Source organism: Diadema antillarum, unplaced genomic scaffold (genome assembly GCF_040938485.1).
Source record: "Diadema antillarum isolate AM-2024a unplaced genomic scaffold, OU_Dant_1.0 seq00000785_RagTag, whole genome shotgun sequence".
Taxonomy (NCBI): Eukaryota; Metazoa; Echinodermata; class Echinoidea; order Diadematoida; family Diadematidae; genus Diadema; species Diadema antillarum.
The window spans coordinates 460,934-477,660 of NW_027271673.1; the positions used below are offsets into that span (position 1 = coordinate 460,934).

Consider the following 16,727-nt stretch of genomic DNA (forward strand, 5'->3'; position numbering starts at 1 on the left):
TTGCTACAACACGCATTTCCCATAGACACCTGCCGAGTATACTCGGGACTCGTCCTCAATGAGTTAAAATGGCATATTAAAACACATCTAACTAGCAAGTGTTTAATTATTCTATCTGTCAAATGGCAGTCATGATTGGAAATTGAGATGTTAAAGCTTTGAAGCTATTCTGTTTTCTTTCACTGTTTCAGAGTTAAAAGCAAAATGAAAAAAGTTTACAAGAGGAAAACTCCTAATGATTACAATAGAAATCATGATAACCCATGAAGAAGAAATTAAAATATTGACATTCGATACACATCACAATCACTAAGGAATTGCTCAAAATGTTTGATGGTAAGAGACAAAAGTCCTTTCTGTTTGATACTCAAGGCTAAGATACCTTTGACTTCCATGATTAGGCAAAATCAAAACAAACCGCCACTTTTTCCCTGATACATGATATGATCCTGGTGGTCAATGCCACTCTTAAGTAGACTTTGGTGGAATTTGAGTTGGCTTACAGTGAAGAAGGCTCATAAGGTTTCTACTTCTAACTCTTTTAAAAGATTCCTGTACATTCTTCTTTAATAAACCCTGTGCTATCCCGAGTCCTTCCTTGTGTTGAACACTCTCCCTGTCACGGGACATACGGCCTTGTTGCGGGCGCACTGCGCGTGCGTGACGACGCCGTTCGGGTACCGCACGAAGGTCGGCTCGCTGAACGGCCGCTGACAGACCTGGCACAGCCGGTCCTCCGTCATTGGGATAAGGCAGCGTCCGTGGGCGCCCACCTCACCGCGGAGCTGAAGGTTCTCGCTGCGGGAGAGCGTGTGCTGGACGCGGGACATGCGACTGCCATGGGTGCTCGCCCGCACGGCGTTGGCCAAGAAGCGGGAGATGACACCGACGGACCAGTTTTCGGGAAGCAGCTGTAAAACCTGGAATGGCATAATGTAGTGTATAATACAGTGAAACCTCATAGCGATCTGCATGGAAAAACTACAATTTCTGCATTTATATCCAGTATCTCTTTATATTGGTTACAAACACAAAACAATATAGGAGGAATAAGACCTGCAAAATTACCCAAGTCATTTTATCATGCATCCCGGTATGTACAGCCTCGTTATAATGGGTTGCACTGTATATTTCAGGATACAGTGCACTCCTGATAAATACCAAGCACACCTATAATGAAATGTTGATACCATGTAGTGAAAACTCAGGTTTGCAAATTATTATTAAGTATAATATATCTTTACGTACGCGTGTACTTTATTTGTTCAACTATAGGGAAATTTTGATATAATAGGGGGGTTCACACGTACACCAATTAGCGGGATGCAAATCTCGAGATTTGCATCGCGATCGGTATCTCAAGTTTTTTGCACGTGTGGACAGAAAAAACCCGAAAATTAGTGCGATCAGCATCGCGATGCTAATTCCAAGAAATCTTGCGCTAATTCCTCAATTAGCGGGATAATTCGGCCCGCGCCGGTACGTGTGAACGGTCGGGTTTAGAATCTCGAGTTTTTATATCCCATCATACAATGCGCACATCACAACAGTGGCGCCGCTGCGAAGAGGTCCTGAACCTCTTTGGCGCACAACTACAGCGCGCGAACCACACCACTGACGCGCAAAAAACAATGGGCAAAGAGAAGGGCGCGCAGGCATTGATAGAGAAGGGCGCTGCGTGACCCAGTTTGCAGGCTTTGCTGTTATCTCAATCGGCAATTAGCGGGATAATTCTGTACGTGTGAATGGTTGCAAAAAACTCGAGATTCCGAGCGCGATCGCTATCCCGCTAATTTGGAGCGAGTGAACGGTTGCAAAAAATCTCGAGATATGGAGCGCAATCGTCATCCCGCTATTTTGTACGTGTGAACCCAGCTAATGAAAAAAAAAACTGCTGGTCCTGAGGACTTTTTTGTTATAATGGGAATCACCTGTACTAACCAATTTCCACAGATTTTGAGAGAACTCACTTACGGTTTTCAACATAAAACGGGTTAATGGAGTGCATTTAATGAACACTGGTACTAGCATTAGGAAGATTATGTAATATGATTTAAAAATGAACAACATACAAAACACATGCATATTTTAGCCATGGTAGTAGCTACCACAGGAACCCCATTAACCCTTTGAGGACGAGTCCCGAGTATACTTGGGCAGATGTCTATGGGAAATGCGTGTTGTAGCAAAATCAAACCGTCCTCAACGGGTTTAAATCAGAAAGAGTCACAGATTAAGTTGGGAGATACTTGCATATTGATATGCAATTCAGTAGGCAAAAAATAATTATGAAATCACGGAGACTTTTATATTCTCTGATCCACGCATGACGAGATATCAACATTTTCAGGAGGCCTCCTACAGAATCAAGGAAAGACTTGGCAGCTCTAAGCTAGCCACAGTGACAAAAAATAAGAAAGAACCAGTACGAGAATATTGCTGCCTGTGAGGGCACTATTTACTCACCCTGACCTAGCCACAGTGACGGAAAAAAAAAATATGAAGAAACAACCAGTGCAAGAATATTGCTGCTATAGAGGGCACTTTGTTACTCACCCTGACAGTATCAAAGTCGGCTTCGGGGCTGTTGAGAAGGTTCATTGCCGGCCCTAAGAGGGAGTCCTTCTTTCTGTTCGGAGGCAGAAATAATCAGCACAGTACCAGAATTAAAGCAGGAGCATAATGAATACGTTTTGACACAAAGTGGCACAAATCAACCATGGCATCGGGCAGATATTTCCAGACGATAAGAATTTGTAACATGTTTGTAACATGTTTGTTTTCATGCATTTTTGACACTTTGCCACAACATTTTTATATGCAGTGATTGAAATTTTCTCAATAATTGTCACAAAGCAGCAGTCTGGTGCATACTCTGTGCAGTTTGGCATTGTGCTCTTGCTTGTTGTATGAACAGATAAGCGCATCCCACAAAAATATTTATGTTGTCCTTGGTTTCAGAATTTATTTTCATTTTTATCTGTCTTCCTACTTTTTTGTTATGAATGTTTTGTTTTGTTTTGTTTTGTTTTGTTATGTTGACAGCTCAGAGAAATAAAAATACTGTATACGCTGAATATTTCGCGAGGTTTTTATTTTCGCAAATTTCGCGAGTCGGGTGCTATTCGCAAAATTAAAGTCACGCAAAAATATTGACTCTAATGCCGACGTGAATGTGATGTACACATGTACATTTCTGTGTTTGGTACAGGACTCCACGGTCGCGAATTTCACCACTTGTGAAATCGTCGGAAATTCCCGATTCGCGAAAATTTAGACTCACGAAATATATGGCGTATACAATATACAAAGAACAGACAGTGTTTAGCATGGCAATGACCTGTCTTTATCTGTTTGGACTATGGGGTGACCTTTCCCTGCCCTGGATCAGAAGAACAAAGTAGTCCTGGAACTCACCCCTCCATTGGGTCCAGATAGACACTGAGCAGGAGCTGGAACAGTCTCCTGCGGTAGGCCAGGTCCTGGTCCTTGGAGTTGACCACGCAGTAGTTCTCGGCGGCTCCGTAGTCCTGGAGCTTGTGTACTAGGATCCGAAGAGCCTTGTCATGCTCCTCCAGCTGTGTTATGGGTCAAGGGTCAAAGGAAAATTACAATCAATGTATGTTAATTTCGAGCGATTTGATGCAATTACACCTTACAAATGCAATCACCTTGGAGTTCAATGTGAATATTGAAGGGTACCAGTTTGAACACTCGATACTGACACTTCCTTTTGTCTGTTTGTATAAGATATTACATCTCAAACAAAATTTTGCCACAGTATTAGGAGAAAAAGTCCCAGTGCTGGTATGCACGTCCATTGTTGCATTCTTGCCAAAAGTAAATGTAGACGGGTCGAAAGTCAGCCTGGCAAAACAACATGCCAACGGACAGATATTGTACTGACATACTGTAAACTGCTTTATTTTCGCGCAATCATGTATTCATTTGCCCCGAGTGGTTCCAATAACATACTTGCCTGTTAGGCTGGGCTATTGCTGTACAATTCAACACCAATTCACACACACACACACTCAAAAGTCAATTACTGGCACTGTGGGGAAAAAAAAATCACACAAAATTCATCTTATCCAGCTGAGCAGGAAAACTTTTGCATTTATGATACTGTAGTTATGGGTAAACTTGGCACAGCAGATAAACTTGGCCACTTGTAATGAGGGAGCTAGTGGCCGAGTTTACCCATAAATACGGTAGTCATACCTTGCCGTAAAGGATGGCGCACTCAGCATACATGTCCGTCTCCTTCACTTTGCCCAGGATGAGTTGAACCCTGTACAGAGAGGACTCCTGTAGGAGGTGACGCAGCTTGGACCGGCCCAGGTCCAGCTGGGCCCGGGGCACTGCCTCGGTGCTGGTCCTCATCTTCAGGACCTGGTCCAGGTAGAGGACCGCCAGATGGGTGTGGTACTTCTCTTTCTGTGAGGAAAACAAAATGAAGACAAAAATTGGAAAAGGGGAAGGAATTCTGTGTTAGTAATCAACTGATACATGTATACATATCCCTTTCTGCAGTGGGTTGTTTTGTAAAAAATGTTTTCAGTCACCACCTACAGTATTCATAAAATTGACATCACTAGATGCATTCTATTATCATCATTTAACAGACCAGAATTTTTTTAGGGACTGTTTATATGTAGGACTGCAACAAATCCAAACAATATTAAACTAGTGGGGTGTATGCACACTATCTAGTATTGCAACACAATTAGTCTGGTAGGAATGGGGGGTCCCCATGCACCCCCCGAACACATTTTTTTAACTTACGTTTTTGTAACCCTTAGGGTGTCTAGTTAATGAATTTTTTTGTTCCCAAGAAAAAATCGTGTCCCATGGGGGTCATTGGCGGCCATCTTGGCAGCCATCTTGGATTTTCAGGGAAAATCATTATCTTCCATAACTTTTGAACTACACAGCATATAATTATAAATAAAGCATTTCTGCAGGGTAAACATGACACGAGGAATCGATTGCAATGGTTATTTACATGATTAAAGCAAGTCTGAAACAAGAAAAGCCTAAAAACATGCAAATTTCGGTGTCATTTTCACCGAAAACTACCCAATTAGTTTAACTTTTGAATTACACAACATACAGGGACAAATAAAACAGTAATTCAGAGTTAATACGGCATGAGGAATCGTTTGAGAGAGTTATTTACATGATTAAAGCAAGCTACATACAAGAAAAGTCCAAACATGCGAGGAAAACCAGTGTTGTTTACTCTAGAAATATTCCCAAGTAGTCTATATACATATATACATGACAATCTCATACCTCCTAAGAGTAAACTTACCTCTTTTTCTTAACAGTCTGGTAGGAAAGGGGGGGGGGGGGGTCCCGTGCACCCTCATTTTTGTATCCCTTAGGGTGTCTATTTGATTTTTTTTTTGTCTCCAAGTGAAAATCGTGTCACATGGGGGTCATTGGCAGCCATCTTGGATTTGCGAGGGAAATCATTAGTTTCTATAACTTTTGAAGTTTCCAACATACAAGGACAAATAAATAATTTCTCCAGGGTAAATTTGCAAGGAAAAATAAAACATTTTTTCAGGGTATATGTGACATGAGAAATCGATTGAGATGGTTATTTACATGATTAAAAAATGCTCAATACAAGAAAAGTCCCAAATATAATAAATTCTGTATCGGTTACACTGAAAAGTACCCAAATAGTTCAACTTTTGAACTATACACAACATACAGGGACAAATAAAACATTTCTTCAGACGAAACACAGCATGAGGAATCAATTGAGATTGTCACTTACATAATGAAAGCAAATTTGACACAAGAAATGTCCCAAAACTGAAAAATTAAGTGCAGTTACTCTGGAAATGGCCCAAATATTTCATGCTACATACATGACAAATTGCACACCTCACACAAGTGACTGTAAACAACTCTGTCTTTAGATCATTGCCCAAATAGGCCTTTTTTGTTTTGTATCAAAAACATTAAATAGAATCTGAAGAGAAAATTAATTTCAAGCATTGTCACCCCTCACTTTGTGAAATAGAATAAGAATGTAAGCACTGTGGTAATTCATATGCAAATACCCTTAAAAAGAGGTGACACATGAGAATAATGTTGATCACAACACTTAAAAGTGACTAATTGACAAAGATAAAACTTGAACTGAAATTTAACACTCTTTGTGCACGTTCAATTTCGTTTCATTTTATATTTAAAACGAGTTTGAGTTGGGATATATTCAAGGAAACAATCACTGTGTCAAAATGTCGAGCCGATTAAAAAATTTTAGATGCCAAAATGGTTTCATTTATTCTCAAGTTAAAAAAGCAGTTCATTCAAATGTATTTGCTTAAAGTTTATTGTCCGAAAACAAAAAGAGAAACATTTCATTTGACAGCCGGAAATCTAGCCTGTGAATAGGGACTGTATATCAATGTGGATTGCTGCTACTTTAATTTAGAAATATTTGCATGTGAATCGCTTTTGTGCTTACATCCTGTATGCATTCAATTCAAGTTCACATTGATTGGAATTAAGTTTCCTTTCGAATTCTGTTACAAGTTGTCTGATATAAGACGCAATATTCAAGCTATTATCAAAAGACATAATGATATTTTGAAAGCGTTAGTCACATACCGATTAGTGATTGGCTGAACACAGTCACGTGATGGAAGTACATTCGTTATGTTGGCCCATGGGCGAACATTCTTGTAATGTTCTCCAATGGGAAAACATTTCCACGTGACAAATGACAGAATTAAGGCCTAGGACCGCAGCGCACTTATAACCTCCCTCAATAGCATTTCAAACCCTTCGGGTGGAACATTGGGTATGTTCCCTCCGCCGCCAGTCATCATCTATATATTTCAACGTTTGTGACATGTGTATATGCTTTTCATGAAGTATGGAATTAACGTATATTGAAAAAATATAAAGTAACACAATATGACTTCACTTTTCTTAAAAAGTATTCTGAATGCTCACCCTGTGTAACTGTACAAACCACAGAAGCGGTTGTGCAATATATCAGGTTTTCATTTCACACTTCTTTAATTTCTATACCGGTAGTCATCATCAAAACGATCATTGTAATCAATGTCTGGGTCCTCTTCTTCATCCTCCTTCATTTCCTCAGTAATTTTCTGAAGCAAGTCAATGAGGGAAGTCGGAAAGATAGGGCCACTTGACCACACTGGCTCCATCATAACAAAGGCTACCTTCTGCCATCCTTGTCCAGAATCAAAGGAGTCATATACAGAGCACCAGAAGATTGGTTGGTCAGCTCTCTTTAAGATGGCAAGGCGATGGGTCACACATTTAATGTGTGGGATAAGGTGGTCACTGCAAGGTGTATATGAGCATGAAGAAATCCACATTGGAGTTTGTAGTCATTTGTTCGCCCTCTCCCATCATCTGCTTTGGATGATGCTGCTGTAAATAGACTTCTCCACCTCTTGTGGTCATATATTAGGCATGTGAATGCTCCAATGTCTTCTGTCACCTCTTATTGGCTCTACAGACCACCCATCTCCAAGGTTTAAGTGGGGGACAAAAAACATTGGCACATTTCAAAGTCATGTTGTAAGATTTCTGCAGTGTTCATTATAATGTAATGTTGAACAATTTACCACATTTCAGTAAAATATTGCAGAGATTATAATGTCATACTACTCTCTCCTGAATGCTGTATGGTACATGGGGTGGCTTTGTAGATTCTTTAGGGGTCCGACTTCGCCCCTACTCTTGAAGGCACTTGTTACATCTTCCCCTGTAAACACATGTCGTCCAAGTATTGTGGTACAGTAGCCCGCTCCCTTTGATTCAGTATGCCAGTTCAACGACATTCACAATCTGGCAATGCTCGACAGTCCATTTATCAAGGAGGATAGTGAGGGTGACGGAGTGAGCATGGTGCAAGAAGATCAAGAAAATGTCTCTGTCTGGTGTCCTTACCACAGCTGCTTTGTACCCAAGCTTAATAGTGGAATACTCGAGGTAGAGCGCTACCCTGGTGTCCTTCTCCTGGTTAGACGGCAGCTCATGGATAGAGCTTATTGTCTCCTGGGATGAATAATTAGGTGAACAAAAAGAATGTAACAGGAATCACTTAAGCTTCAGAGAATGTGATTTCTGTTACATTCCTTTTGTTTACACAATGATATGTTCCAAGAGACAATGGCGCGATATCCATGAGTAACTGTCTAACCAGTATAAGAAGACGGACACCAGGGTCGTGCTCTACCTCAAGTGCGCTGCTAAACTTAGGTACAAGGTAGCTTTGGTGAGGGATCCAGACACACATTTCCTTGATCCCCTTGGTCCTTGCTTAATCCATTCTGCAATGTAGTATCTTTCTTAATAAACGGACTGTCACGTATTGTCAGGTTGTCAATGTCAATTAACTTGCATTTATATAGAATCAACGGGAGCTCATAATTATACTGTATACCAAAATACCTGGACTACCGGGGAAGATGTAACAAGTAAAGTGCCTTAATGGGTTGGGAAAAGTTGGACCCCTAAAGAATCAACAAAAGCCACCCCATATACCACATAGCATTCAGGTGAGAGTTGTTTGATTTCGTGATTTCAGAAGTATTTTACTGAAATCTAATAAGTTGCTCAGTATTATATCATAATAAACACTACTAAAATATTAGAATATGACTTTACAATATGCCAAGCTGAGTGTTTTTTCCTCACAATTCTTGGTGATGGGTGGTCTGTGGAGCCAGAGGTGACAGATGACATTGAAGCATTCACATGCCTAAAATGTATAGCGAGGTCCGGGAGAAGTCTATCATAATGGCGTTCGCAGCATCATGCTGAAACAGATGGTGGGAGAGGGCGAGCAACTGATGACCAAATCCAAGGTGGATTTCTCCTTGCTCCCACCTGGCAGAGGCAACCTTATTTCACACTTTCAATGTGTGAACCATGGGTACCACCTTGCCATCTTCAAGCGATCTGACTAGCCAATCTTCTGGTGCGCTACCGCTTTAATCCTGGACAAAGGTGGCATAAGACAGCCTTCGGTATCATGGATCCGGTGTGGTCAAGTGGCCCTATCCTTCCCACTTCCCTCATTGACTTGCTTCAGAAAGTTACTCCGTAGACAGAGGAGGATGAAGAGGAGGAGCCAGACATTGATTACAATGATCGTTTTGATGATGACTGTAAATTACCAGAAGTGTAAAACCCAAAGCTAACATATTATCGCTTACCGAATCTGTGGTTTGTATAATTGCATAGGATGAGAATTAAGAATATGTTAGACAAATTAAAGTCATAGAGAGAGAGTGGATTTCTGACTGTCAAGTGATTTTCATATGTTTATTTTCAGACAGGAAGGCTTTAAACAAATACATTTGAATGAACCATTTTTAACTTAATCTTAAATAAGTTTAATGATAACAATATGACACCTAAATTGGTGAAACCGACAGAGCATTTTGGTACAGTGATTTCCTTTATGAAATTACACTTACTCAAACTCTTCAAATACAAAATTATATGAAATAGAAGATGCACTCAAAAAGTGTTCAATTACATTTTAGGTTTGAATTTTGTCGATTAGTCACTTTCACATGTGGTCAAAATTTGTATGTTGACCTCTTTCGATCTGCTTTTTTAGGGGTATCTGCATATCAATTGCCATCGTGCTTACATTTTTCATTTGATTTCAACAAGTGAGACGTCAAAATGCTTGGAGTTGCATGTTGCATATTTTTTTTATAAACAAAACACCATATTTGAGCTATGATCTAAAGACAAAGTGCCAAGTCACTTTTGTGAAGTAGTTTGTCATGTATGTATACGGATTTTGGGTACTCTACGGTGTAAATGACACCAAATTTTTCGTATTTTGGACTTTTTGTATCAAACTTGCTTTAATCATAAAAATAATCATCTCAATCGATTCCTTATGACACAGTTACCCTTAAAATGGCCGCCAATGACTCCCCCCCCCCCCCCTCCGACACGATTATTACTTGGAAAAAAAAATCATCATCTAATAGACACCTTGAAGGGATACAAAAATTTAGGGTGCATGAGGATCCCCCATTCCTAGACTTTAGTGGTTAGTCAATCATATGAGGTATATAATTGTCATGTATGTATATGGACTATTTGGGCAGAGCAAACAACACTGTTTTTTTATTCGCATGTTTGGATTTTTCATGTATCATAATTGTTTTAATTATGTAGATAACAATGTCAATCGATTCCTCATGCCAAATTTACCCTGGAGAAATTATTTATTTGTCCTTGTATGTTGGAAACTTATAGAAAGTTATAGAAATTAATGATTTTCCTCGCAAATCCAAGATGGCTGCCAATGACCCCCCATGTGACACGATTTTCACTTGGAGACAAAAAGAATCAAATAGACACCCTAAGGGATACAAAAAGGAGGGTGCATGGGACCCCCACCCCCCATTCCTACCAGACTGTTAAGAAAAAGAGGTTAGTTTACTCTTAGGAGATATGAGATTGTATTCACTTGGGAATATTTCTAGGGTAAACGACACTGGTTTTCCTCGCATGTTTGGACTTTTCTTGTATGTAACTTGCTTTAATCATGTAAATAACTCTCTCAAACGATTCCTCATGCCATATTAACTCTGAATTACTGTTTTATTTGTCCCTGTATGTTGTGTAATTCAAAAGTTAAACTATTTAGGTATTTTTCGGTGAAAATGACACCGAAATTTGCATATTTTTAGGATTTTCTTGTTTTAGACTTGCTTTAATCACGTAAATAACCATTGCAATCGATTTCTCGTGTCACGTTTACCCTGAAGAAATGCTTTATTTATAATTTTATGCTGTGTAGTTCAAAAGTTATGGAAGATAATGATTTTCCCTGAAAATCCAAGATGGCTGCCAAGATGGCCGCCAATGACCCCCATGGGACACGATTTTTTCTTGGGAACAAAAAAAAATCATTAACTAGACACCCTAAGGGTTACAAAAAAGTAAGTTAAAAAAATGTGTTCGGGGGGTGCATGGGGACCCCCCATTCCTACCAGACTAAATACTCATGTACATAGTTCACAGTATAACAGCCTTTTTGAGTTTCACAGCCAAAGTCAAAGGCAGCCTGGTAAAATAACAAATGTCTCCCTCTACAGTTCAGCTGATGATGATGGATGATTGCACAGTGAAAAGTACATAATTGGGACACTAACAGATTTTTGGGCCACACCCTAATTGGATCATGTACTGATTGCATCAAATGTTCTATGTATTTCCATTTTCCACATAACCAGGACAGGTTGGAAGAAACCAGCCATGGTGACATACATTGTAGTAGGGATTAGGAGAATTGGGGGATAAGGGGGATTATGGGATATAGGTAATCTCTATTCACTGACAATTAGTTTCAATGACATCTGTGCGAATTGGTGAAGAGGGTGCTCTAGTGTGTGTAGGAATCAGCAGACAAAGCACCATCATGGTTTAACAGCTTCACAGAATTTTCCCCACATACAAATACTTAACTACCATTTTTATGACTGCCTATTAGATCACACATCAACAAACTGTAATGTAGACCAGGAAACAACGACTCACAATTTTTCCCACTTGCCCTGAGGAACAATCAGCATGAGCTCTGCACTGTTCCCATTTATGTTTCATATTACTAGCCAACAACTACAGTACCGACAGTGAACTATTTTCCATGCGAACATTCAGAAATATTTCAAAATATTCGCCAATATTCAGGAATATTCGAAAATAATTGGTGCTTGACATCCGAAGTGAACTATAGTACATAGTGCATTGCAAACGCGTGAATATTCACAAATTTATGATGTGCAAATATGTGCAAACATTCGCCAATATGTGGAAAATAATTTGCAGTCTGTTCAGTACATCATTCCCCATGAAATATCAAATATGATATGTTCGGCCATTTTGTAGGGCTATTGTTCTCGTCAGTGTGCATGCAGATTTTCTCACATGGGAGAACATTTCTCAATATGTTTCATCCATGGGTGTATGCAAGGGGGGGTCGGGAGGGTCGTACGACACCCCCAAATTTTCAAGAGGTCCACTTTTTGTAAAAGACATTTTTTTTTTGAGGGCTTTTTACTCTATATAGGCCTACAACAGGAAAAAAAAAGTGACCAGGTGGTGTTCCAGCAAATTGTCAAAAACCTCGTAAATTTCGTAACTTAGTTTTAGTATGCCATAATTTACCTTATTTCTAAGCTGCACTGCCATGCCGAAAAAGTCACTTTTGTATGCACCAAATTGCCCCATTTTAAGATATAGAATTCAAAAACTCCCTACCGTGGAAGGGGGGACACCCCCCTCCCACACCCTCCCCCCGCTCGGTCGCTCCGCTCCCTCGCAAAGGTAAAGGTCCAAAAATTTTGGTTACGACCCCCCCAGAAAAAATCCTGGATACACCCCTGTCACCTGAGGGCAAAGATAACAATTAAATGATCCACTTCCATGTGATTAGGTTTGATTTTGCTATAGCACATGTGTCCCATAGACACCTGCCCTAGTTCACTTAAGACTAATCTTCAACAGGTTAATACCGGTATTTGACCTCTTATCCATGGCTATGCTGACCTCTGCCGCTAACCCTGGTCCAATAAGATGATGAAATGAACCTCACAGATTAAAGGTCATGTAACTCCCCATTCCCACGAGAAACTGATGGCGTAACATTGCCTAATTCTCTCAATGTTGTGAACACAGAGCAGCACCAAGTGATTGGCAGAATAATACTTGTAGTTCTTTGATCTAATTGATCTTTAAAATTTCATTTCGCTGCCTATCACAGTGCATTTGAAAATCATGACAAGTGCAAACCTCCAAGAGTTTATTGCACATCAGCGAAAAACATGCACTGGGGCAAATTACGGTATGAAAATTGTGTGTATTGACTAGGAGGAGAAATGACTATGAGGCAGAAAGAATTTAACCATGGCATTCTTATCCAGATAGAGCCGGTAGCAAGAACCTACTGCGTAAGCATTTTCTGCGCATCACACGGATTCCCGAATATATTATTAATCGGGCCAACCTTGGCTATACATCATCCCCCTGCATAGCTGCCCCTTTAATTGCCCTGTATCATTGTCACAGCAGAAGAAATGACCTCAATTGACCTTTGGTGCACCAGCCAATCACATGACAGGATTTCTCGAGTGACCCCTCAGAATTTTACATGCAATGTAAGACCAACAAAACCCGAAGATGAACAACCAAAAAAATTGCTACATCGCCCTCAGTGGCAAGGACCATACAGCTAGTTGCTGCCCCCTGATAATTAATTGCTACTTCTCATGTACTGAGTGCAATTAAGAATTCATATTTTCTTGTCCTCCTACACTTTTTGTTCATTAGTAGATGTCATTATGCTGTGTAAATAGTTTTGACATGTGATTAACAAAGTGTGGAGTGTTATTCTGCATTATGTGTTTCATGATTGTTTACTTTGCTAATATGGAGGAAAAGAAATTATGACTTGCGTTTCACCTCAAACCTTCGCCACTTCCACATTCCACAGAGGTGGGGGTGTTTGGACCAACCCCGATCGAAGCCATTGACGAGTGCGGCAGAAATCACCTTGAGCGAGAATGGATTGTTCCACCCACTCCCATCCTTGGCACAGGAGAATGGCACCATCCACGGACCGGTGCATTCTTTTGTGGGGAGGGGAAGTTTGTTCTCGCATGGCCGGCAGACCATGCCCACAGACCTGGCAAAATCAACTCACGATCTCTTAGTCCCTAACCTACTATTTTCTTTTTCCCCCGTCGCTTTTCAATGTATTTTGAAAAACAACCATTGATTGAGAAAGCCCTCTAATTTCCTCAATAAATGCACCAGAAATAAAACACAATACCTGTATCTATTATAGATCTCTTTTTAAATTGTTTCCTTACAACATTCTGGAAATGACCTTCACAAACTGCATTTTATTTGATCTCAACCATATATTGTTTTGAATCATCGACTTGCCAAATACACTCAGTACAGCCTTCCTTTGTTGATAAATGTGTGCAAAGCAATCAGAACTTGAAAAGTATTCAGAAAACGCAACCTCCGCCAAGCAGCTCATTTCCACCCATATTGTGATTTCCACCCTAGATGTCATAGTCCTACATTTATATCATTTGTGATTTCCAGCTTAGGTGTCATAGTCCTACATTTATATCATTTGTGATTTCCAGCTTAGATGTCATAGTCCTACATTTATATCATCTGCACTGTTAGATCCCTAGACCATCTAAAACATACCCTCACTACCAACCAGCCATTGCTTTCTACTCCATACTTTCTGGTCAACAGTGTGGTGGTGTTCATGATAGACCATAGCAATGATAATAAGTCCTTAAAAAAATCGAAACAACTCCCTGGATCCAGATCGCGATTCATATCACTACAAAAACTTAATCATCTGTTTCTTGTGCCATTATTGACTTTTCCTGAAAATTTCATCCAAATCCGTGAAACATGGGTAGTGGGATTGAATCAATCTTCATTCAGTGCCCACCAGGGTACACTTGAAAACCACAAATAGCGCCCATCCGCCAAAAGTCAGTGACACATTTGAAGTGTACACTAATTGGTAACGGTCGACTCCAGTCAAGATTCTTCGGCTGTATGTGTCCGGTACATACATGTAGAGTTTACTGTACACAAATTCCTACGGTAGAGATTGTTGAATATATATCCGAGCCAGGCCAACCTTCCCATTCAATGGTATACCCACGCTAATGGATCAAAGTTTATAGATGATCACTGCAGACCTTTTGGACTTTTTCATAAAATGAATACAGTTGACACCCATCAACTCTGTCCTCGGTCTTCGGGACCAGCAGTTTTCTTTTGTGATATCAAAATTTCATTATAACAAAACAAACTTTAACAGATATAGATCTGATAATGTTGGGGCCTGAATTTTTGCTTCCTTTTAACAGGAATTTCATTACAACCATGTTTGTTATAAAGGTGGTGCACTGTATGACTTTTCCTGGAAACTTCCAATAAAAGTCCAGAGTATGAAAACAGAGAACAGGCAATGACCTTGAAAATAAAGTTTTGAATGGTAGTAATGTTTTGATGTTAGCATGGTCTTGTAAAAGATATGCAGTGAGGGTTCCAACAGGTTTCCATAGGGACTTGCCTGGCATAGCGACATAATGTCAGTGCTTTCCTTGATAATACCTAGCAGTTCATACAGGTTAATCACAGGGTTGGAAAGGTTTTAAATTAGGTTAAAAGAACCACAACTTTGAAGACATTACAAACTTACAGCACTTAATGCCTGGCAACTTTAGATAAAACAGGAATATACAGGGTGAAAATGTAGCAAAAACGGGAATTTTCAACCATTTCTCAAGTATCATTATTAGCAGGTGTAGGAATACAAGGTTGATTACTGTAACCAGATTCTTCTCTCCTGAATAGCTAGGAATAATCCTATTGGACAGGAAAAGTGGACGAATATATACATGTATGTGACCCGCTACAACAAAAGGATCCTAAAGTCGCTGACAGGCGAGCCAAATATGGCCCAGAAAAATGCTATTTTCAGGCCTTTCCTTCGATCATTTCGCTTCGAAATTTCGGCAGATGATAGAAGATACATTAGACTACAAAATTACGTAAAAACAGAAATCTGAACGTTTTGACAGATTTTGGTGATCTGACTTCAAACTTGATTTTCTCGGCTCACCCGTCAGCGACTTTAGGATCCTTTTGTTGTAGCGGGTCACATATATGTCATTCAAATTATAGAATTCTTGCATCAAGTTGTTTCTATGGCAACTGATTGACAGAGTGCCCCTCATCAACATAAATACACACCACTCATCCAGCGTTTCAGTAATAGTCATGAAAAAAAAAAAGAGAGAAGGCAGGTCCATGATTTTTCTTACCATGTTGGCTACTGAAATGCAAAATAATTGGCACATATACACTTTCGTCTATGAAGGGCAATTCGACAATAAGTTGCAATAAGTATGGCACTGCAGCATCCCATTAGAATCAGATGGACAGCGTGACATCATGTTGCTTCACTTTTTTTTTTTTTTGCTTTAGAGCTCAGGTATACCGCCTATTTGATAGGGAAATGATTACGGCTGAGATATTCTTTTTTTTTTCCAAGACCCCATTTTTCTCTTCTTATGTTGTTTTAGAGTGGTTACTTGATTTAGAGTATGGTTTGGTTTACTTGGTTCAGAAAGAAATCATTATAGATAGGTTGGGGGAGGGGGATGTGTAACAAACTTGACCTGAATAACTTTGCCCCCAGTTTGGCCCCTACATGCAATTTAGTACATTGAATGTCCCTCCCTCCTCCCCTATTCAGCATAATGGAACAGTCCCCATTGTAAGAGGATTGTGGTAGGATGGTCACAGTCTAATGCACTTGGCGGGGGTGCCTTGCACTTTTCTGCCCACGAACCCAGAACTTGGTTGCCCCCTCTATGTACAGTTGTACACTTTATTGGGATTTAATATGTACAGCATGAGCAACCATGTTGTACGCAGCAGTTTTCCACACCTTGAATACGTGCATGTTCACAGTGAGTGAGCTGTGATTTTCAGGTACAAATAGTAGCTCAAAGGCCAATCTTAGATTGCAGATCGAGACATTCAAATTTTGCTGAAGAGAATTTTTGAGATCAATATTTGCATCTCCTTTGGCACCATATTTTGAGGGAACTTACAAAAAAAAAAACAGCTATCCCTGGTATACA

General features: G+C 39.9%; 1 protein-coding gene across 1 annotated transcript; it reads right to left on the bottom strand.

The window, feature by feature from the left end:
• Positions 1 to 308: 308 nt before the first annotated feature.
• Positions 309 to 13,707, bottom strand: LOC139739164 (transforming growth factor-beta receptor-associated protein 1-like). The gene is made up of 5 exons (XM_071649777.1): positions 13,502 to 13,707; positions 4,222 to 4,486; positions 3,418 to 3,578; positions 2,557 to 2,629; positions 309 to 920 (listed from the first exon to the last, which is right to left on the bottom strand). The coding sequence occupies exons 1-5, from the start codon at positions 13,705 to 13,707 to the stop codon at positions 582 to 584; spliced, it is 1,044 nt and encodes a 347-aa protein (XP_071505878.1). The 3' UTR covers positions 309 to 581.
• Between the last annotated feature and the right edge of the window lie 3,020 nt (positions 13,708 to 16,727).